Below are 24,961 nucleotides of genomic sequence, written 5' to 3'. Positions count from 1 at the left end.
TCACAGATTCTGGGCTTCTGATGACCTTGATCATTTTGGGCATGACTCACCTAATGGTTTGCAGACTATCCTGAGCTTGGATTATCTGACTTTTTTTTCTGATTTTAGTGGCAGTGGGGCTCTGGGGTGAGGGCATAGACACCACAGAGTGAAGCAGCAATTTCATTCCTTCCTGCTAAGGGTATGTGTCATTACAGTGATTTATCTTTGATGACCAAGCTTTGAAAACCTTGCTGTGAAGCACTGAGAGGCACAGAGACATGCTTACTGCTTTAGTGGTGCTGATACAGTATCCAGAGCACTCCTCGTTTGAAAACTTTCATAACCAACTTCCCTCCTGACAAACTGTGCTTATGGTGTCATTGCCACACAGCTGAGGTGGCTGAGTTGGAAAGGACGTAAACTGATGAGAGAAAGATACAGAGAAGCAGAGATTATTTAGAAACTTTATTTATTTCCTTATTTATTTATTTAGCATTTACTTTTGGTGGGGGCTCTATGGGCTGTCCTCTTGTAGAGGAGAGGAGATCGTATCTTAGGCCCCTCCTTGAGCAGTTCACAGCCACAGGGAACAGCATCTCTAGATGATCTGACACCCTCTTCTGGCCCCCATGGGAACTGCATGCATGTACACATAATAAATCTTTAAAAATGTGTATTACTATATATGTGCGTATATGTGCTTGTGTGAGTGTTTGTATGTGAGTGTGTGGGAGCATATGCACGTGTTGATGCGTGTGCAGGCATGTGGAGGCCAGTGGTCAGTATCTTCCTTTGTCATTGTTCATGTTTTGTTGCCATCGGTTTTTGTTTGTTTGTTTGTTTTTGCTTGTTTTTTTGGTGTTTTTTTTTTTCTTTTTTTTAGCATGGTCTCTCACTGAATCTAGAGCTCACCAATAGTCTAAGCTGGTTAGTTAGCAAATTCAAGGGCTCCTGTTGTCTCTGCCTCCTCAGAACGGGTTTGCAGACCTGTTTGTCACATGGAGCTTTTAACATGGGTGATAGGGATCTAGATTCAGGTTCTCATGATCGCACAGAGAACGCTATGCACACTGGCCATCTCCGCAACTCACAATGAGGTTTTCCCTAACAAACATTTTCCTATGTAGGTCACTTTCATTTAATTATTGGCTATATGATTGAGAAAGCAAGATACGCAAAGAAACAGATTTCCTTGATGAGACCTGTTGAGTTCCTATGGTTTGACTGAGTGTTTCTGGGACAATTATCTCTCTGTGTCACAGGATCCTACCTGTAGCATCGGGAGCACTGACTAGGTGACTCATTTATACAAATCACTCAGATGATCTGTCCAGGACATATTTCTGCATTTAAGCAATAGATGTTCAGGCTTAGATTTGGGGCCCTGGGATTAAAGCCACAAAAAAAGCACAAAGCCCTGCAGCAAATTTTAATGAGTATTTTAATCACAGCAACCCTAGAGAGTGTGGCAATAGCAAGAAAAATGGGGTTCGAACAGTGGCTTACAACACCAGCGCTCACAAATGGACCTGTTTGCTCCAGCCTCTCTATCACGGGCAACACGATTACATTACAGTACCTTTTAAATCCATCTGCCTGTTTTCATAAAGATTTATTTTTATCAGTGTGTGTGTGTGTGTGTGTGTGTGTGTGTGTGTGTGTGTGTGTGTAGTAACCCAGATAAGACCAAAGAAAGCTAAGGAGGAAACCTCACAACAACCCCTCCCCGTTTCTGTTCGTTGCCATGATACGTATTATTCTGTCCTCCCACACCTCCTTGCCATTATGGACTAAACGCTCTGAAACCATGGGACAGAATACACCTTTCTTTCTTTACATCATGGTTCTCTCTGATATTTGGTCACCATGATGAAAATTAGCTAACGTACCTATGAGAAAGAATGGACCATAATGAACCACACCATTATGTTTCTATTTTTAAATATGCCTATTATATTGTTCGCTGAAAGGTTAGAGAAAGCAGTCTGTGGTGTGCTGTATTTGATTTATGTTGAAAATTGAAGAAAAAGAAAAAAGAGTGAAAGTGGGAAAGAGAAGGAAAAAGAAAGGTTATAGAGAAAGAAAAGAAGGAAAATCAGAATTAGCAGAGGAGGGAGAAAAGAAGGAGGGAGGACAGGAGGAAGAAAGCTGGATAGGAGGAAGGAAGGAAAGAAAGAGGGAGGGAGGGAGGATGGGGAGGAGGGAGGGCAGGCAGGCAGGAGGCCCTGTTCACAGAGCACAGGAAACCTCACGGCTGTGCACGGTGTATGCCAGTATTCTTATGGAGATGGAATTCTAGGAAGACACTCAATGATTCCTTTACAAACTCCTGTTCTGTTCTAGTCATTGAAGCAATTTCTAATGTCTTTAATGAATGTAGATTTAAAATAAAGCAATCAGCAAATCAAGATGACCCACAGATCATAGATTTGGAGTCCCCGAGAAGGACATGTGCTTCTTTGGCAAGGGACTGTTAGTTATTGACTGTCCAGCTTTAAATAAGAGGTACTTAGAACACTTAAATGTTTGTGTCATTTTTTATTATTTACAAAATGCTTTCACATGCACACAATTTACTTCAATCTTCAGGGCAAAAAATATTAGGAATATTTTATTTACAGAGAATGAGTAAATCTCTATAATCTACTTTCCTTTCCTGGTGACTTTACAAAGGAGTTCTGATACCTGGGGTTGTGCTCAGTGGCAGAGAGCAATTCTGCAGTATGTGTGAGGCCCTGGGTTCAATCCCCAGCCATGGAAAATAAAGAAAGCTACCAACTTTGACTTGACTGTTTAAAACAACAATAACAATGAACTCCAATACCAGCACTGCAGTGAATTTCTTACTGAGAGAATATGGGCTTCCACAGCTTACATTATGATAGCAAATTGTCCTGTAATGTTTGGGGTTGTTGAGACTAGACTGTGCCCTTAAACAGCTAGAAGGCCAGCTGCTTCCCGTGGAGGCTGCTATTGTTTATCCCATGATGCAAAAGCGCCTACTGTGGAAAAGATAGGGCAAAAACTCGCTGGGAAATGAAGTCTCTGCTCTGCCTGGCCCTCCGGTCAGATGGACCCTCCTTGCAGCTTTCAAGGCTTGCCTGGTTATTTCTGCTGGATGTGCCCACCTTCGTGTTATCTTTCTGCTGTGATTGGCTTTTTCACTTGGGAACCTCACCTGAGGGAACACTGCTCTGTCTGGGTCTCTCCTCGGGAACTCCAGCTGCCTCAACTTTCCCAGAGGATTTCTATAGGATGTTGGCAGGCCTGTGAGTTAATGACATCACCCCGTTTGTTTGCTTTCCAATTGTCTCTGCCTGGTGTTTTGGCTTGTCTGATTTGAGGATGTTCTGCTATTTATATTTATCTATATTGCTCTGCTGTTTATCTATCTACTGCTTGTTGTTTGCCCTTAGCTTTGGCTTGATAGGCATTTAACAAACTCGCTCATTGGAAACCAGAAGAGTGGCTGTCATAGATCCTTCTCTGGACCACACAGAACAAGTGCCATACAGGAACACCATATGAAGAATGTGTTTAGAATTGACACCAATCTTCCCAGAATAGATGGACATAGTGAGTGTCTATAATCCCAGCAGATGGACATGGGAAGATTGCAAGCTTAAAGTTTATTTAGGTTACTGAGCAAGCAGTAGATTAGCTTGGGAAACAGTAAAATCCTGACTCAAAAAAATTTTACGAGGGTTGGGAACATAACTCAGTGGTAGAGTACTTGCCTACCATGAGAAAAGTCCGGGGCTTGATACCCATTCCTAAAGACAAACAAACAGCGCATTCCGAGTAATATAATCTTAAAAAATAACTAGAGGCATATGATTCATATTTGGTAGAAGTAACTCACTAAAAGCAAACTGTTTTTACGTCCTGTAGTCTTTACAAATGATAACCATTAAAGTTTTGGCTACAAACACACAGTTTATTAGCTTATAACAGCTATTCAGTTTTCTTATTCAGTCTTACAGCAAGGACATTTCTCGTTTGGCACACAGTGTTAATAGATTGCTCCAGGCTCTTACAGCTCACCCCCTTCTCCTAGCTTTTATAAATTCTTTCAAGTGACATTCAAATGCTGTAGGTGGGAAAATGACAAAAGACTGTTTGGGTCTGTAGGAATGGGAAATACACCACTCCGGTTTTTCAAGAAGAAAGTATGTTACAATGCTTTCCATATAATTTCTTCAGTAAGTTGTCCTGCTTCATTCAAGAAAATGTTAAAATGTGCAACTGGAGGCCTTGGAGTTTGCAGTTAAGGATGCTTGCTGTTCTTCTACGCTACCCAGGTTCTGTTCCCAGCACCCTGTAACTCTGACTCCAAGGGATGTGACATCCTGCTCTAGCCCATATTGACACCTGTATGGACACGAGGCACACACAGACACAGACACGGACACACACACACACACGCACACGTGCACACACAAATACCACCACCACCATCACCAAAAACTGTAAAATAAAAAAAAAAAGTTAAGCATCACAATAGATATACTGTAGCCTAAAGAGCAAACACACTGCCATTATTTAGCATTTAACCTGTTGATAAACATATGGATTTGTGTCCCTCTCTCCCCTGCCTCCCTTTCCTCCCTCTCTCTTTCCTCTCTACCTCCCTCCTTTCCTTTCTTCCTCCCTCCTTCCTTTCTCCTTTATTTCTTTTCCCCTTTCCTCTTTCCTTGTGAGGAGGAAATCACAATGATTTACTGTAGTAGATTCTCTTGTGTCTATACCAAAATGAGGTTTTAATGATTGCTTTGAAAGCAAGGAAAAACCTTTAGGATTTTGTGTAGGAGTCTGCTCTAGCACCTTCACATCAGACTGCACCTAAATTAAAGACCGTGGATGGCTGTATATTAATATGCATATGGTGGCTATTATTTGAGCAGCGGGATATCTACTCTTCAGTATAATGAGATCCTTCAAGACAGGATTTTACTGTTATTATCATTATTACTTGCCTCTTCAAATTGAACCTTATATTTTAAATTTCAGTGCAAGTGTGAGGTGGGCAGTGATAACATTAATTTAGTAATAACTGTAATTATTAATGGTGGCTATTATTCACTGTTAATTATAATCACTTGCAATTTTATCATTCAGATAAATCTACTGTCTATCAGATTTTAGAGCTATCCATGTTATGTAAAGGTTTAAAATCAGCTCTGTTAACTTTCAGGTAACTAAGACGCCTGCCTTGGGACTTGTCACTAAACTTGGACACATGGTCCATTTCATTATGGGAATTTGATCCAAATCACATCCAGCAATGGACGTCATACATTTTCTCAATGGGTCTTTTATATATCATGTTTGAACTTAGTGCTTATTAGTTTTCCACTATGTGTGTCCTGTGAGTTTGTATGTTTGTGCATGCATGTGCACACGTGTGTGAATATGAGTGCATGCGTTGGAGGGTTGCTCATGCGGGGATCAGGGATTAATACCCTTCCATGCTATGTTGAAACCTGGAGTACACCAGCTTGGCTCCGCTGGCTGGCCTGTCAGCCCAGGGATCTCTGCCTCTACCTCTCCAGGTCTGGTGTTGCATGTTTACTGTCCAGGTCTGGTGTTGCACGCATGTGCTGTCAGGCCTATTACATAGGTGCCTGAGGTTGGATTCAATTCCTCCTGCTTACACAGCACCCCCTCAGCCTCGTCCTGTGTATTTGCTAGATTGGGGCTTTTCTGATCTAGTGATAAGATGAACTGAGTTCTTCAAACTCAGCTCTTGGCAAGAGAAAAGATCAAAAGTCACTCCCCAGCAGCCGTGTCCAGGGACGCGGGAGGCTGGGATCTCCCTTTGACTCTGCTCTGACTCTTACAGGAAGTGCAAATGACTAGCTTGGCTGGGCTGAGTGCACCATGACAAGGTGAAGCCCTGCGCTGCAAACATGGCATGGACAGAATTTGTATTAGCATGTGTTCCTATTCCATATGACAGAGGGGACCCACAAGATGGAATTCTATAATTGTTAGCATTGTTTTCTGTTGGCTGTTGCTATTGCATCTAAGTGATTTTCTTACTTTGCTTCGTGCTACTTGTGACATTCTCTTCATCTTGTAAAGCTCAGTTCAAACATCACCTCACTTAAGTTGCTGCATACACCTCTGTGTGAGAGCTGAGTGGCTGTGGTATCCCATCAATGGGTAAGAAACTTTGAAGTCAGACAAAGATCACCTTTCCTTCATGTTTAAACACTCAGATGAGCATCACGTCTATCTCGAGACACCAGGTGTAAATTTATGTTTATTGTAATTATTTTTTGACAAAGTTAAATAGTAGGTTTCAGGGCTCCGTACAACTGAGGCTCACCAGGACAGTCTTTTCCCAGAGCACGTGGAGACACTGGCTGTGAAGCCCAGACATCTGACACGGGCTGTGCTGCTCTGGATAGCCCTAGTCCCCTTCCCTGGGCCGTTGACACAGAAGACCTGCCAAGCAATATTGGAGTGTATTTCTAAATTAAAACACACATTTTAATTATTTTATGGTAATTCTATGAAATCCCCTGAGGGTTTTCCAGGCAATAGAATAATTTTCAGGTTAAACAAAAATATCTTTATCTAAAATAAGACTGGGGGGAAAAAGAGAATGTTTCCAAATGATCTAGGTTCACAAAAGAATCCCAGGCTAGATTGAAATCAGAAGTCAAAATCAGGGACGGGAGAGGTGGCTCAGCCATTAAGAACACCTGCTGTGCCGGGCGGTGGTGGCGCACGCCTTTAATCCCAGCACTCGGGAGGCAGAGGCAGGCGGATCTCTGTGAGTTCGAGACCAGCCTGGTCTACAAGAGCTAGTTCCAGGACAGGCTCCAAAACCACAGAGAAACTCTGTCTCGCAAAACCAAAAAAGAACACCTGCTGCTCTTCCACAAGTTTCTTCCCAGCAGACACACTGGGCCTCACAACTGTTATCTCTCCAATCCCAGGGGATCTTAAGCCCCATTTTGGCCTGTGTAGGCATTGCACACGAGTGGTACACATACATTCATACAGGTGTGTGTGTGTGTTGTGTGTGTGTTGTGTGTGTGTGTGTGAAGCATCAGTGGGAAGCTTTTGAAGATCTGCTGACCTCAGGCTTAGCAGAGCTTTATGACATGTATGATTCCCTCCCTCAGCACCTACTGATCCCAGGGTCCCAACACTAGAAGTAGCTGCTTACTTCACAATGTCTCCACTTTAATCATTCTTGAAAAGAATCATTGTGTTTGAGCACACTGTCTCAGTCAAATCATTAATTTATTGTATTAGCTATTGTTTTATTCCTGTGAAGGAACACCATGGCCAAGACAACTCATATAAAATAATTTTACTGTGATCTTGTTTACAGTTTCAGAGGGTTTGTCGTTATCATCATGACAGGGACATGGCAGGAGCATGGAGGCACTGAAACAGCAGCTGAGAGCTGCATCCTTGTCCTTAGGCAGAGGAGTGGGCACCTGGGCCTAGTATGGACTTTTGAAACCTCAGAGTCTACCCTCCGGTGACACACTTCCTCTAACAAGGCCACACCTACTTCAACAAGGCCACACTTTCTAATCCTTCTAATCTGTTCAAACGACTGTACTCTCTAGTGACTAAATATTCAAATATATGAGCCTGTGGAGGCCATTCTTTTCAAACAACCACACAGACCTTAAACAGAAGATTGATGTGAAAATAGTGAGGTAGGAGGCACAGGGATGCCAGGCACGACTGGGGAAGAATCTGGACAGATGAGCAAATGTCCTTGAAGCACAGGACTTCTGTAAGTACAGGCACACAAGTCCTGGTTACACTTCTTAAATTCCTCATCATAAACCAACAAAGTCTGAATAAGGAGTGACCAAGCAAGCATTCAACTGTCTGAAGTCTTCTCTGAGTCTCCCAGGAGCCTGTTCCTCTGCAATCACCTCATTGCTCCTGACGTGTGTGCTCTGAGTTTGTAAAATGTAAAAGTGGTCCATGCCCCACATCTACTGGTTCTAACCTTCCTATTTTTCTATAAGCTACCACTCAGTCTTTTGTAGTACAATCTTTAACCACGATTAAGTTGCATGAACTAACTTGCCAAAGGAATACCATCCCATGGCTTCCCGTCTTCCTGGGAGCTCCTTTACTCCTCTATACAGCTACTGCCTCTCATTTCCTTGGTTGAAAGGGAAAGCCAGTCCTCATCTACCTATGCTATCCTGCTTTAGTTTCTTCATTGCACTTATCAGAACTTGATCTTGGTTTGGTCTGCTCTTGTTTGCTTCTCCCCTCTCTCCCTAAACACACAGACTGTATCCTATGACGGCTGCAGAGTGTATGACGGCTGCGCAGAGTGTACAACGGCTGCAGCATGTATGACGGCAGCACCGTGTACGACGGCTGCAGAGTGTACGACGGATGCTGTGTGTACGATGGCTGCAGCGTGTACGACCGCTGTAGCGTGTATGACGGCTGCAGCGAGTATGACGGTAGCACCGTGTACGATGGCTGCAGCGTGTACAACGGCTGCAGAGTGTACGACGGCTGCAGCGTGTACGACCGCTGCAGCGTGTATGACGGCTGCAGCGAGTATGATGGCTGCAGCGAGTATGACGGCTGCAGCGTGTACGATGGCTGCAGCGAGTATGACGGCTGCAGAGTGTTTGATGGCTGCAGAATGTACGACCGCTGCAGCGTGTATGACGGCTGCAGAGTGCCATCATGCTTTCCAACCTGAGCACATGCGCAGCTTCTCAGACGAGCTGAGCTTACATTTTCTGCTCCTGCAGACCAGCGTTGTCCACAGGGTAACGTAAGGAACGCTGGTTGTCATAATTATAATGAGCCTTGGGAGATGCCCTAAAGAGTGTGTGCTTCAAGAGAACTGACAGTCTTGTCATAGTGACTTTTCTAGAGCTTTAAAGTGTTCCTTGACACACAGTGGACATTTATTTAATGTGTGCTGACTGGATGAATCGAGGAAAACTTGGCACCTTCGTGCTTTTTATTATTTAAGATCTTGAGAAATCAATGAAAGAGACTTGCTAAATTATGTTTTCATGCTGCTGTTTCCATGGGAGGCATTTTGGGGAACCTTCAGCAAGCTATCTTCTTGTCTGACCCCCTTATGAAAAGGCTAAAGAGTGTTTGAGTATGTCATTGTATGTACAAAACACATGGGGAAGTACGGTGTGTCTGTCTTATTTTGGGAGACAGACTCATTCACTCATCTATTGGGTAGGCTGACTGGGTGAGTTCCGGGGATATGCCTGTCTCTGCCTGCCTCTGCCTGCCTGCAGAGGGGTGGGGTTATAAATGGACGCCAGTACACTCAGGTGCTTTTGTGACTGTTGAATTCAAGTCCTCAAGCTTGCATGGCAGGAACTTCAGCAACTGAAACAGCCCCCGAGGAAGTTAAGATTTTATTTGTTTGTTTGTTTGTTTTGAACTGAAATAGTTACTATGGAGGAGAAAGTGGTCTCTAGAGTCTGGATAGTGGGTTTTTCAAGACTGAGAAAGCTTCCTGCTTAGAAGCTGTTGACAAGCACGGGATGGTGTATGAAGAGGCACTGGGGATTCTTCCTGGACGGTGAATGGCATTTATAAGAGAACAATGTGATGAGCCCAGTCTAAATAATGCACACACATATGGAATCAATTTCCCTTAAAACACACATGGTTTCAACAATTAAACACCAAAGCAATTTCCAGGGAAGAGGATACACAACAGGGATTTGATGGGGTCCATTTGAAAACTGTCTGAGGCCTTCCCTGAGGCCCGCATGGAGTCACTCCCCTGGAATACGTGGAGGGTGAGTTCACTAGCTGTGGGAAACACAAAGCCCCCTTCCCAATCGCAAGCTGTCAGAAACATTCACAGTAACATCCACGCAGCTCTGTGTGGGAGAAATGGCTTTGATCTCAAGGATAATGGGAGGAGTAGAATTACACATTTCTTGACTTAACACTTTCCCTGTTTCTAAACCGGCAACATACAAAGAGAAACAAAGTGTGTCTATGTGTATGTGCATGCGTGTTCTGATGAAGCTCTCCAAGAATCAAATCCCTCCGAATGTGTTCTCATTCACTTTTGTGATGCATGTCCAAGAGGAATATGTGCTCCTCCACTTCCATGATTAGGGAAGTAAGGCAAAGAGAGGACAGAGGAAGGGTCCTGCCTGCATCCCACAGCTGGCCATGAACAGCCGGAAGCTGTATCTCCAGCCTGCTGATTCCGCCTTCCAGAGCCGCCCTGCCTCTAGATTAATAAAACTGTGTAGAACATTACATACATTAACCTGAAACCTATTCTCCTAGGGGGAATCCTGTTTCTTTTCAATGAAGTTGTAGCACTTGGCAACTGGTGAAGAAGATACAACTAATTCTTTCTCTTATAAGTCAAATCATTATACAAACCATCTCCACCATCTCCAGGGCCTGAAAGAAGACTCTGGGTGATATATCACCCAAGTGGATCCCATCATCGAAAGGCTTCATACCCAGGTGAAAACCCTAAGCCCATCCTCTCCTGTGCACCATCTTGCTTAACCTTGCCCCATAAGGCAGTTTCCTAAGCACATATGTAAGGAAGACATGACCCCCCCACTTCATTCTGAGAGTATAGTAAATATATACCTGTTATTCCAAGAGTTAGTCTGTAGGATATAGTCTTTTTGGAATTTCTATAGCTGTTTTGTGTTTCTCAGAAAATTCTCCTCACAGATGTGTTCCTTTAATGATTATTTAGTATGATAATTTAAACTTTATGGGAGGCCCACACCAATGGATATCAAACTAGGTTGAACATTAAGTCTGGGGAGGTGAGTATTTAATTAATATTTATTTTCCCTTTTAACCTTCTTTTGCTAGTATACAAATGATAGGTCCCATTATGGCGTCTCATACGTAAGTTAGGTTGTGCCATGTTCATAATTGACGTGAAGGTAGCCCTTAAAGATACAGCACACCTTAACAGCTGCCATGCTTGCTCTGAGTAAGACTCTGAATGGCTATTGGTTAGTGATTGCAATTCAACTTTGTCTGGTTTGCATATCAAATGTTCATTTACAGACTAGTCTTATTATCTCTGGGAATTAACTAACCCTGGGAAGCATAGCCCACAAGATTCAAAGCATCATAAACCAGAAGATTTTCTGAACTGCACAATTCCACCCATCAGAGTGCTAAGTGAAGATCAGGATAATAAAGATAATAATGAAAAGCTTTTCACTAGAGCTTTCAATTAATGCATGATGTCTGAATTAGAAATTCCCTTTTCATCTTCCTAGAGAAGTATGCGGTCATAACAAATAATGATGCCATGTTATGGCGGCCAAGGCTAAAGGACAGAACTGACTGTGTTTCTTTATAACACAATTAGGGTTTGAATCCAGACTCTGCTCTACCCACGCTGACTCCAAGCTATGCCAGCCTTACGTTTTCCTTCTGATGTCTGCAGCATACAGCAGTCATAGATTGCTTGCTGTGTCTAGCAGTTTGTCTCCCACTGTGTGGCAGGTGAAGCTGGTATTTGCTCTGGTGATCTAGGACCTGGGGCTATGTGCTCTTTGCTCATCTGAGCAGATTCCCCCAGTATCTGGCGGCTTGGGTTAGATATGTACTTGCTTGCCCTCTCCCCTCTCTCTTTTTCCTTCCTTCCTATCTTTTTTTCTGTGTGTGTCATGTGTGTATATGTCTTCCAATGAAGGGTACTTGTATGTTGGAGGTTGTGAATACATGTGCATGAATATGGAAGGCAGATATCAATCTTGGGTCTTGTTCCTCAGGAGCCACCTGTGTCATTTTGGTTTGCTTGTTTGCTTATTTGTTTTGGAAGCACAATCTCTCTCAGTGGTCTAGGGATTTCCAGTATGAATAGACAGGCCAGCCGTCAAGCCTTAGTAAGTCACCTGTCCCTGTCTAAGCTCAGACTCTGCTTTTCATGTTTGTAAAGCAAACACTTGACTGACAGATCCATCTTCCCAGTTCCCTGGTTTTTTCTTAAAGAATGCAATTGGAAAGGGTGTGTGGGTCCCATAGGTAAACAATGGAGGGCAATGGACTAGCCCACATGGAAGGTCATGATGATGGACCCAGGGACCTTTCCCCCACAGGTGGGCTCCAAGCCATTCTATCTTTAATGAAGTATATATGCCTCCACGAGGAGAAAACAAACTTGTGGCTCTGGGTCCTTCCTTCCAATCCTTACCTAACTCTAAACACCTCAAACAAACATTCAGACAGAAGGCCTTAAAAGGACCCTAAATCAACTTCTTAAGGACAGTGAATTGAGTCAGAAAAGTAATTCAATCCCCATCCCTAAGGTACAGAGGAGATAAAAACTGTTGGTTAGACTCCATCTTCCCCATAAAAGCATTTATCAACTCCTCAGAGTCTGAATGAGCCTCACGTGGACCACTTGCCAGAATGAACATGCAGTGGAAGAGCAAGGGGGCATACCTTTGGCTCTGTCAGCCTCCAGCTTCACTGGCATATGAGGAGGTGACTGTGACATCCCAGACTTGGCGTAGTATAGCTCACATGAGTTTCTGGGCTTTTCTGTGCCCTCTGCCCATTTCAGAATACCCACTGTCATGGACTCCTGTTTTGCCTGGCATTACTTAAATAAGAGTCTCTGAGAAGAGCTGCTGTGGGATTCATCGGAGGCTTTTAACAACCAAAAGAATAACAAATTCCAACAGGAAGTTGACCTCTTCTTTTTATCATCTTAAGTATACAGATGACCAACATTTGCTGTGTTTTTGTGTCTGTGTACACAGGTTTCTGGGTGAGCACATGTGTGCACACACATGTCAAAGCCGGAAGTCAATGTTTGGTTCTCAATTGCTTATTATCTTATGTTCTGAGCCTGTCTCATGAACCCTGGACCTTATAGACTAATCTACAATAGCTACCCAGCAAGTCCTAGGGGATCTCCATGTCTTAGTTTTCCCCTGTGATGAGATGATGGGGCATATTGCCACAAATGGCTATTTAAAAAAAAAAAGATTCTAGGAGAATAAAAGCATGTCTTTATGTTTGTATATCCAGCACTTTACCAACTGAGCCATTTTCCCAGCCCAAACAATGCTTCTTCAAACACTAGCCTAAGGACTGTGAGTTGCCTGTATACTTCCTTATCTTACCAACAGGGGACCTCAGAAACAGGAAGGACACTCAGATAATAGCAAGTCATGGTTTCAAAATAACAACTTCAGGGAAGTAATGGGGACAAAGGTATGCCAATGGTGTGAAAAACTGACCTACTTGATGCCAAAAGTAAGACCCAGTTATTGTGATCCACACTAGTGATCTTTGCCCTACATTCACAGAGAATTCATATGCCTCGCACACGTTTTTAGCAAGTGGAGACTTAGGACATTATTTATTTTGTGAGCCTTACTAGTCCACAACAATTGGCCATTGTGTAGCTAATTGCATAAGTGCTAAGCAACACTAAGTGTTCTCTTATAAACTGGTATTCCCTGCAGAAAAGACCCTTTTTGATTAGTCTTTAGTGCTCACTGTTTCCTTCCTGCCGATAAAGGTCTTTATCATGTGTGCTGTCCTGCTGGCGAGATTAGGCCTCTGTGTTGAACTAAAGCGGAGCAGTTTTAGAGATGAACACTAGGATTTGCCTGTTTCTCTTTGTCCCCGCGATAAGGGAGTAGCATGATTTAAAGACACCTTGGGGAATCCCTCTTTCCTCACAGCAGAATGAAAAAACGCCCTCTATAAAATAACCACCTACAGAGTTTTAAGAAAAGTTGCTAAGTTGCATTTCTTACAAATGCATTGCCAGTTAGAATGAGGAGAAGGATGATAAACACAGTCCAGAGAGATCCACCACGTTTGGAAAAGCTTGCAGAATGGTGGACATTTCCTTTGTTGACTCTAGGGAAGGTCACTCCAGGGTGTATCCACACCCCTTTTCTCTTCAAGATACCTTGACTCTCTGAACCTGTATACTAATGTATTTGGCTCTTTAGTGAGCAGTTCTAACAACCATCTGTGTTCTTCTCACATACAAACAAGAAAGAGTTATTAAATGTGTGTGTACATAACTGAGATAAGATGAGATCTTACTCTGGGGTCTTCCTTTAAAGCCATTGCCTAGCTTTCGGGATGACAGCATTGAGACACTTCTATCCCTTTCAGCCTCAGGAAACAAAACGTTTCTGTCCATCATTTAGTGGGAAGCTTGCTTGTAAGTAAACCCAGAGGATATTGGGGTTTCCTATTCCATGGCTAATGTGGTTTGAATGAAATGTCTCCTACAAATCCTGAACAGTCAAATATTTGGTTCCCAGGTGGTGACTTGGGGTGGGGGGGCGGTTAAGAGGTGCAGCCTTGTTGGAGGAAATGTGCCACTTGAAGCAGACTTTGAGGCTGCAAAGGGCTCAAGGTCATTTTGAGTTAGCTCTTCCTGCTTCTAATTTGTAGGTGGAGATGTGAGCCCTCAGTTGTTGCTCCAATGCTATGCCTGCCTGCCGCCATGCTTCCAGCTGTAATGGCGTTGGACCCTTAACCCGCTAGAGCCGTAAACTCCAAATAAACTCATCCTTCTCTAGGGTGCCTTGCTCATGGTGTTTTATCACAGCAATAGAAGAGTAACTAATACAGCTAAGTAAAGGAGAAACAAGGACTCCAGGTTGCTTTTATTCTTTATCTCCTGCTGGCCCCTAGTCATTGTCATTCAGCTGAGTTGTCATAGAAAACCCCTCTCCTCATTCTTCCTACTAAATATCAAAACATACACTGGACCCTGCATGCCCACAGAACTTGGACATCAGAGATGGAACATCCTCCTGCTGCTGGGAATGATAGCAAATGTGGACTTTTCTTGTCCTGTGTGTTAGCTGGCTTTCTTGTCACTGTGGCCAAATGCCAGACAAGAACAACTTCAGGGAAAAGAGTGTAGCTTTGGATCATGATTTTGGCAGGTTCAGACTAGGCTGTGATAGCCCCTGCTCCTGTGCAAAGAATCATGGAGGAAGACTGTGTGGCATGCAACTGTTCTCCTCATGACTGACAGACAGCAGAAAAATGAGGCCGGAAGGGGCTAGGAACGGGATATCCCCAAGGATCCATCTTGACCTAATTCTTCCAGCTTTGTCCAGTCTGGAGAAGCTCTGCAAATAGTGCTATTAGTTGAGTAATGAGTATAAGTCAGGGTTCTCTAGAGAAGCAGGACTAACAGAACAAATGTGTGTGTGTCTGTCTGTCTGTCTCTCTCTATCTCTCTCTGTGTATCTGTGTGTGTCTGTCTCTGTGTGTGTATCTGTGTCTCTGTCTCTCTATCTCTCTCTCTCTGTGTCTGTCTCTCTGTCTCTGTGTGTGTATCTATCTGTCTCTCTGTCTCTCTCTCTGTGTGTCTGTCTGTCTGTCTCTCTCTCTCTCTCTCTGTGTGTGTGTGTGTGTGTGTGTGTGTGTGATTGGATTTACTAGAATAACTTACGGGCTGTGGCCCAGCTAGTCCAACAATAGCCATCTCCCAACAGAAAGTCCAAGAACACAATATAGTTCAGTCCACGAAGCTGGATGTCTCAGCTGGCCTTTCGTATGTATCAAATTTAAAAAAGGCTTTAAGACAAGTGAAGGAATGACTTTGTCAGAGAGAGTGAGGGCCAGCCGGTGAAAACAAGCATTTTCTTCTTCTGTGTCCTTTAAATACACTGCCACTAGAAGGCGTGGCCCAGATGTAAAGGTCAATCTTTCTACTTCGAAAGATCTGAATTTAGGGTGGGTCTTCTGGCTTCAAATAATTCAACAAAGAAAAGTCCGTACAGGTGTACTTAGCTACTTGGGTTTGAGTTAATTCCAGGTGTAGTCAAGTTGACAACAAAGAGTAGCCATTACAAGTACCATGACCTCAACATGTGAGTTTTACTGGGGTGGGGGGGAGACTTCATATCCAAACCATCTAGAATTCTCATCAGAAGAACCCACACTTCAGGAAGATGTAATACAGCAGTTAATTGTTTCTTAGTTGAGACAATACAAAGCAGACAAACTTCCTACGCTCAAGATTGCTGTACGTTACTAAATAACCAAACACGTTTCCTGTTTGTTGAAACATACCCTTATATTTAAAAATATCTTATTACATCTATTTAGCTTGTGTATTTGCATTTGTGTGTGGGCACACACATGACTAAGAGACAATCTGCAGGTGTCAGCTCTTTCCTTCTACCATGCGGATAATAGGAATTGAGCACAGGTCATCAGGCTTGGAAGGACTTTTACCCACTGAGCCATCCCACCAATCCTCCAGCATTATATTTTAACATCCTGTTTTTAGAACACATTCTGCCATTAGTGTGTGTATATTGGCATGTACAACAGTTACAGGTTGATGCTAATGTCTATTGAAATTTCAGGAGCCTTTTGGAATGCCTATTGAATCATTTAGTACATTTCTTTGCCTCACAAATGCATTTTATTTGGAATGTCTCCTATTATATTACGAGACCTAAACTTTGTTGAATATAAAACACAAATCCTTAATTTGGTTACCTTGTTAAACCATAAATATTATCAATTTAAAATTCATAAGCATTTTTTCTAGTGATTACAACCAATAAAAAAAATTCACACAAGCCATTTGCAGTTTTCTTAGACTAGGAAGAAATGATAAGGAAATGTGAAGGTTGTGTGCTAGAGAAGAGATACGGATACAAGTATGAAGGACCACTGCTCCTGCAGGAACCACAGTCTGTGAAGTTCTTTCTCCACCGGCCCCCACTGGCTTTCCTGTCACTTAGCCCAATGTTCATCTAACCTTCCCGATATTAGTAAATATTGTTATTGAGACCAGAATAAGGGTATCTTGCTGTCCTACTTTCATTTCCTTTGCTATGGTGAAACCTTCTGGACAAAAGCCCCCGAGTGGAGGAAAGGACTCACCTGGCTTATTCGTCTAGGTTGCAGTACATCATTTAGGAAAGACATTACAGGAACAGAAGGCAGGAAGCTGAAAACAAGTCGACCTCCTATTCAATGAAACAATGCCTCCAACCAGGAAACTGACTCATAGTCAAGAAGAACAGTAGAAACCAGGGAGGAATTCTTTCTGATGACTCACTCACAGGTCATGAATAGCCAGAATTCTCATACAGTCCAGGATCACTTGCCCAGGGAATGGTGCTGCCCACATTGGGCTAGGACCTGCTATATCAATTAACAATCAAGGTAACACCCTACAGATATGCTCACAAGCCAATGTACCTGTGTAACCCCCCCCCACACTTGAGTCGCCCTGCTGTGGGGCAATGGTTTTACCCTGTAAACTTTTGTTCCTTGTACTTGCTTAATAAAATGTTGATTGGCCAGTAGCCAGAAAGGAAGTTAGGTGGGGCAACCATGCAGGAAGCAGAGGTGGGGCAATGAGAACAGGAGAATTCTGGGAAGAGGATTTTGAGATACGCAGTCATGATTTAGCTGAAGAGCATGCAAGATGTGACTGCCTCGCCGCAAAAGGTACCAAGGCATGTGACTAACATAGACAAGAATAATGGGCTAATATAAGTTATAAGAGTTAATAAGAAGCCTGAGCTAATAGGCCAATCAGTTTATAACTAATGTAGATAGATCTCTGTGTGATTTCTTTGGAACTTAACAACTATGAAAACCGGCAGGATGGAAACCTCAGACAACATTGCCCTTCTCAGGTGACTCTGAGTATTTCAAGTTGAAAGTTAAGGCTAACCAGGATACTTGCTCTCTTGTGAAATTATAGTGTCCTACCTTATAACCTGTATCTCCTTTTCCTCCTCCTTTTTTCCTCCCTCCCTTTCTTCTTTATTCTTCTTCCTTCCTTCTTTTCTTTTTCTCTTTTCCTTTCTCTTTGAAATAATTAGTTCTTTGAGAATTACATTTAATGAATTTTAATCATATCTCCACACATTTCCCAGCTCCTCTCAGATCCAGTCTCCTTCCTTACCTACCCAACTTTGCGCCCTCTTTTTTTCTTCTTTTAAATTTATTTTTACTAACTAATTATTAATCACTTTTCCCTGATCCAATCACAGCTTCCCCACACTCCTTCCTCTCCTCCAAGTCCCTCCCATCAAACTTCCCCCCATCCACTTCTCCTTTTTTGACTTCAGAAAAGGGCAGGCCTCCCATGTATATCAGCCAGCCATCAATATATCAAGCTGCAGTAAGACTAGGCAACTCCTCTCCTATTGAAGCTGGATGAGGTTCCCCAGTAGGAGGAAAGGGTCCCAAAAGCAGACAACAGAGTCAGAGACAGCCCCTGCTCCCACTGTTAGAACACCTACAAGAAGATAAAGCCATATGACTGTAATATATGTTCAGAAAGCCTAGGTCAAGGTCTCATGCAAGGTCAGTCTGGTTGACAGTTCAGTCTCTGTGAGTCCCTATGAGCCCACGTTAGTTGATTTTTTGGGTTTTCTTGTGTTGTCCTTGGCCCTCTGGCTCTCACAATCCTTCCTCTTCCTCTTCATCTTTCACAGGATTTCCTGAGGTCTCTGTATCTGTTTCCATCTGAGGCTGTGCGAAGCCTTTTGGAGGACGATTTGGCTAGACAACAATTTATTAGTATAACAGAATATCATTAAGAATCATTTCATTGACTATTTTCTTTTTCTGACCAGTCATGTTTGGTTCTATCCTAGGTCTCTGAGCTGTGCAGCCTCTGGGTTCTGGCCTACCAGGCAGTGCCAGGGGTGGGCTCCCTCCCATAGTTTGGGTTTCAAGCCGGGCCAATCCTTCATTGGTAGGCCACTCCCATAATTTCTGCAACACTTTTACCCCAGCATATTTGTAGGCAGAGAAAATTGTAGGCCAAAAGTTATGTGGGTTTTTGGGAGTCCCAATCCCTCCACTCTAAGTCTTGCATGATTACAGGAGATGGTCAATTCAGGCTCCATATCCCCCATTGCTAGGAATCTTAGCGAGGGTCACCCTCATAGATTCCTGGGAGATTCTTTTGCCCTAGATTTGTTCATCTCTGAGGTGCCCACCCCCAATTCCAGTTGTCTCTCCCAGTACTCTCTCCCTCCATTGTCACCCAACCTGACTCCTCCTGTTCTCAGCCTCATCTCCCATCCAGACCCCTCCCTCATTCACCTGTGATGCCTACTCTGTTTCCCCTTCACAGTGAGATTCATGAGTGCCCCCTTGAGCCCTCCTTGTTACTCAGCATTCATTGTCATCTGCTGAAAACAGGAGCTTCTCTGATTAGAGTGGAGAGATGCACTATTCTATGGGCATGGCAACAAGTCATGAGGAGTTAGTTTAATACTGCATTCATTTAACAGTTTATTCAACTGTCTTTGAGCAGAAAGTTTATGTCAGACACTGAGGCATGGAACCTGGTTCCAGGGATACTGCTGGGAATCCAGATCTTGGCTCGGAATTGCTGGATGTTTCACCTGCAGAATGATAAAAGGAAAAATAAATATCATAGGATGACATATGCAAACTAGTCTCTTTTTCCTCTTCTGAGAGGTGGGGTGGAAAACCACATGTGGATAAAATATGTGCCACTCAACACTCCAACGCAGGAATAACTTAGAGCACCAATGGGGATTGATGCATCGGGGACGGAGATTATTGCATTTCTTTGTTCAGAGGAAGCACAATTAGCATGATCAGTTTGGAAATTATTCATGCCAAATTCACTTTCCAGTCCTAAAATAATGTTGTGCAAATTTCTGGCAAGTTGTTTCATGTTCGTGTTTAATGAAAGCAAAAGAAAATCTTTTTCTTATACTTAAATGCCTATTTTGCTTCATTTGGGTCATTCCTTTTGAAGTAAATGCAAATGAAGCTGGGATATAGCTATTCCATGATCTTTCTTTAATCAAGATCACTACAAAGCACCGAGGGGTGGGTGACATAGATCAGATTAACTTAATTCTGTGTGTTTCACCAAAGGATTCAGTGGTTTTATGAACCAGAATATCTGCACCAATGCTATAGGATCCGCAGTCCAAATTCAGGTTTCACAGTCCACAATGTGTTTCCTGTTGGCTGGGATGAAGATGAGGTGCTCTCTCCCACCTCATGTTGGCGTCATTAAAACATGGCTGCCTTTCAAGAATTCCTGGATTTGAAAGAGGCAGTTGGGAACTGGCTCCCAAGTATGAAATGGAAACCCAAGCTCAAACAATGTGATCAACATACAAATATAATTGTATCTGTGCTGGTTTTATTGGCATATATCCATTGATCATAGACATGGGTCATGTAAAGATATGTTCATGCAAATATACAATGTACTTTGAGCACACTCCACTTCATGTTGATCTATTCTTTTCCTCTCCTTTTTCTCCTATTAGTTTTCCTTTATTTCACTACACAGTTTCACTGCTACATTCATGTGATATAAACACACGTGATTTTATATATGCATGCATACATATACACATATATGTTTATATATAAATCCAGGATCCACAACTGAGAGAATATGCATTGTATTCGACTTTCTGAGTTTGACTTAATTCATTTAATATGATAATGTCCAGCTGCAACCATTTTTCTGTAAATAATGCAATTTTGTTCTCTTTTATGACTGAATAAAATTTTGTTTTAAATAAATACCACATTTAGTCACATAGACACACACACAAATGTAAGTATATACACTTATACATATGTATATATGCACATACACATGAGCACATACACACATATGCCAGGTATACACACCTACACAAGGACACACACATATGCACACACAGATACACATACACTTGCAGACATGCATGCACATACATACATACACACACTCATGAACACATATACTCACATACACACACCTGCACACATGTACATACTCTCAGGACCTCCATGGGTTTAATCCCCAAAGTATGTAGCAATAAACTCTCAAGCAGCAATGAAAAGACCTCAAGGTGGTGCATGCCTTTAATCTCAGCACTCAGGATGCAGAGGCAGGAGGATCTCTAAGTTCAAGGCAAATCTGGTCTAGAGAGTGAGCTCCAGAGCAGCCAGGAATACACATAGAAACTGAAATAATAATAATAATAATAATAATAATAATAATTTAAATGCCCCCCAGAAAACTAGTTAAGTCATACACTATGAATTAAAGCTTTCAGGCCACTTTTTCTATATTTGTGTACACATTGCAGAAGTATTGATACATGTTTGTGGGGGAGTGTGCTATGTGCACATGCATGTGTACAGGCCAGAAGTTGGCAACAGGGCTGTCTTCTGATCTGTTTCTACCTTATATATTCAGGTATGTTCTTGCCAATTTGACTAGTCTAGCGAGTCAGTTTGCTCTGGGGATCTCTACTGACTTCCACATGCTGGGATTATAGGCAGGTCACCACATTTACCTGTCATTTATGTGGGTGCTAAGGATGTGAACTCCAGGCACATATTGTACCCACAGAGTCATCCCCCAACCCCCACTTCCTTTTTGCATACAAGGGCTTGTATTTTTGTCTTGAAGCAAAACATGAAGCAATGAAGGAGAAGGCGACAAGACATCATCAACAGTGGCCTTGAGAGAAAATAGGATCAAAATTGTTAGTGTAGCAGAATCACGTGTGAGGGAGACGGGTTCTGCCCCGACCTCCTCCTGGCAAAAACCAGTGCATTTTCGCTGCCACAAATGATAAACGGTGAAAAGGAGAAATAGAAGTCTGACCTGAAAAGATAATCAACCTAGAAATCCAGTAACTGAAAAACCCTGGAGAGGGATTAAGTCTACCGCCAATTCTCTTCTTAATTTTGTTAATCAGACATTGTCAGCACGGGGCACTTTTTGCAAGTGTTCAGAAAATCAAAGCACAAGAAGAGGGCCTGGGACCCGTCTTATTACAATCCTTCTTCACCGGGGAGCATTTCTCAAGCTGTCTTCCTAAAAGGCATTTGGGCTTCTATCTCACAGATGAAGATAATTATTTCTGTCATAATGAAGAATTTAACCCAACTTCCACCCTCAGACCACTCGTAGCTTTCAATAAAAGAGGTGGCACTGCCAGGTGACATATCAGCTTCTCAACTTCATGAACTGGGCAGACATGTAATGAAAGCAAAGGTCTTCTCAGTCCTTCTATGAGGAACCTCTCCACTGTATCCTTTGCTTTTGCCGATGTAAAATCATGGAACATTAGCACTGGGTGTTTCTTTAAAGAAATAGAGATGAGAAAATGGAGTTGGAGTTAGTTCCATCTGCAGCCAGAGAGCACAGCTACTGAATACAAAGATAGTTTAGACCTAGGTTTGTCTGTCTCTTGATGAAAACACTTGCCTTCTTCTCTTATAGTTCGCCATGTAAGTCAATAACGCAGGCAGTGCAGTGGCTTCATGCTGTCGCACACTGACCTGGTAATACAAGTATCTCAGAACTCTGTTCACGTATAGACGGGATCTGATAACTTAGTTTTTCCCACCTCTTATTGTGAAACAATCTCACACTTACAGGAAAGTTGCAACTGTACTACAGAGAACTTCGCTGAGCTTCATAAGTGAATTTCCTATCTGAAACCAGCACAGCGCTGGTCTTACTTTCTTTTCCTGCTGCTGTGATTAAAGCAACTTAAAGGAGACATGGTTTATTTGACCTGTAGTTCCAGGGTACTGTCCATCATAGCACAGAAATCCAGGCGGCAGGAACTTGAAGTAGCTAGTTATTTTACATATACAGTTAAGAGCACAGTCCAATGAATTAACGCATGCCTACGTGTGCTCAGCTCCAACCCCACACTTAGAGACTATAGGACCCAAACACAGTGAGTGGTGCTGCCCACAGTGGGAAGGTCTTCTCACCTCAGTTAACTCCATCAAGACAGCTTCCCAACAGGAGTCCTCACAGTTCAACTTGGTCTAGACAATTCGTTACGGAGAGTGACTGCCCTGGTGATCCCTGACTGTGTCACGTGGGTGGTTAGAACTAGTGACCATCACTGTGTTGTGCTGCTGGCTACTCCTCTGTTTCTGTGAGAAAATGACAAAAGCGACTGAAGAAAGAAAGGATTTGTTCTGGTTTATGGCTGCAGAGCAAGAGTCTACCATGTCAGGGGAGTCATGGCAACAGCTTGATAGCAGACAGACACGGTAATGCAAACAGAAAGCTGGCTGACCATGTTCTTATCCACACACAGAAAGTAGATAAAAGGAACAGGTATTGAGGCAAGTCTATAACCTCTTGGTACTCACACCTAGTGACATTTTCCAGCAAGGCTCTACCTCCTAAACTTTCCATAACCTTCCCCAAATATTGGGGGACCAGGGACCAACTGTTCAAACAAATGAGTCAATGTGGCACTTCAGTGTTGATTTAAATGTGAACGGCCCCTATAGGCTCATATATTTCACAGCTTGGTCCTTAGCTAGTGGAACTCTTTGGGAAGCTTTAGGGACTGTGGTCTTGTTGGAAGAGGTCGGGCACTGAAAGTGGACTTTGAAATTTCCAAAGCCCACACATTTCCAGTTAGCTTTCTCTACCTCCTACCTGTGGGTAAGAATTGTAAATTCTCAGCTATTGCCCCAGAACATAACTGCCTGCCTGCTTGCTGCTATAATCCTTGCCTTGATCATCATGGATTCTCCTCCAGAAACTGTAAATCCCAATCAACTCTTTCTTCTATATGTTGCCTTGGTCATGGTGTCTTTCAAAGCAGTAAAAATGTAGACATGACATCTATTTTCTGAAATACCTTACTGTGTGTGTACTCCAAACAGAAACAAAATCCACAGTGCAACCTTCAAAACTGGGGAATTTACAAGGGTCTACTCTCATCTTACTAGATTTTTTTCATTCAGGCTTTTTTTTTTTTCTGTACAAAAGTAACTCATTACCAATTATGAGTTGTTTTCACCAGTCTTGTATTTTGAATGCTCCTATAAACATTTCCAGGACTTTCCTTGAAGTTTATGACCCTCCTTCATTTCTTTGTGGATAATAACCAATTATCTCATAGAACTGACCTCAGTTAGTATTAGCATCACAACACACAGATGACATGGTAGGCAGTGAGTGGGTCTGCTGCCCCTTTACTGACTCTATTAATTTTTGGCATATGATTAAGGTGGTTTCTCCATAGATTCTCCACCCTAATGACATTCTCTACATAATTGCTACGTATTCATCAATAATCTTTTAATTTATTCCTTTATTTATATCATATGGATTATTATTTCATTCAATGGTCTGTAATTCTTTCCAGTCATCAAATATTTTGATATTTTCCTTTTCTCAGATTTAGTCTTGTAAGAGTCTTTTTAACTAGCTACTGAATCCTTTTGGAATGACCTCATCTTACTACAAATTCTTCTTTGCTTTTGGGTGCAGAAAGACATTCCAGGGAGTATTGTGAATCAGTCATTGTGCCAAAGCATTTTGAATCTTATTAGCAGATTGTACAGGAAATTACTTAGAAATATTTAGGAATGCTATTTGATCACTAGGTGGACCCCACTGTACATACAACCTCACATTTACATCCATATTTATTACTATCACTATCTCTGACACACACACACACAAAAAAAAAAAATTGGGTGGAGAGTTGCCTAAGTCAACAGAATGCTTGCCTTTGAAAACATGAGGCTTTGCTACCCAGAGCCCATAGGAAAAACAAAACCAGTCACAGTGACATGTGCTGGGGAGGGAGAGACCAGTGGACCACTGGGGCTCCTTGGCCAGTCTTCCTAGATTGTGATGAGTTCCAGGCCTGAGAGAGAGCCTGACTCAAAACCCAAGGTGGAACGTGCCCAAGTAAGAACAGTCAATATGTCGGAAGGGTTGGGTCCTTCTGAGGCTGAGAGAAGGATCGTCACATAGCTCTCTGTTTGGATAAACAGAGAGACATCTTCTCCCTCTGTCTCCCCACACAGCTTTCTCTTTATGGCTAGCACTATATTCAATTTGTCTTTTAAAAAGATTTATTTCTACCATTTTTAGTTATGTGTATGCTTGTATCTGTGTGGGAGTATGTGCATGTGAGTATACATGCTACGGAGGATAACATGGATGACCCTGGAACTGGGGTTACAAGAAGTTGTG

General features: G+C 42.6%; 1 protein-coding gene across 1 annotated transcript in view; it reads left to right on the top strand.

Annotated features, from left to right (window-relative positions):
* Positions 1–8,323: 8,323 nt before the first annotated feature.
* LOC130886122 (FK506-binding protein 4-like) overlaps positions 8,324–24,961 on the top strand; it is a 185,743-nt gene continuing 169,105 nt past the window's right edge. Inside the window, 1 exon segment of the mRNA XM_057788024.1 lies at positions 8,324–8,665. Within this exon segment, the coding sequence (XP_057644007.1) occupies positions 8,324–8,665 (342 nt within the window).

This window comes from Chionomys nivalis, chromosome 13 (assembly GCF_950005125.1).
Source record: "Chionomys nivalis chromosome 13, mChiNiv1.1, whole genome shotgun sequence".
Taxonomy (NCBI): Eukaryota; Metazoa; Chordata; class Mammalia; order Rodentia; family Cricetidae; genus Chionomys; species Chionomys nivalis.
The sequence above is the reverse complement of the archived record's forward strand: the minus strand, read 5'-3'. Positions and strand labels throughout refer to the sequence as shown.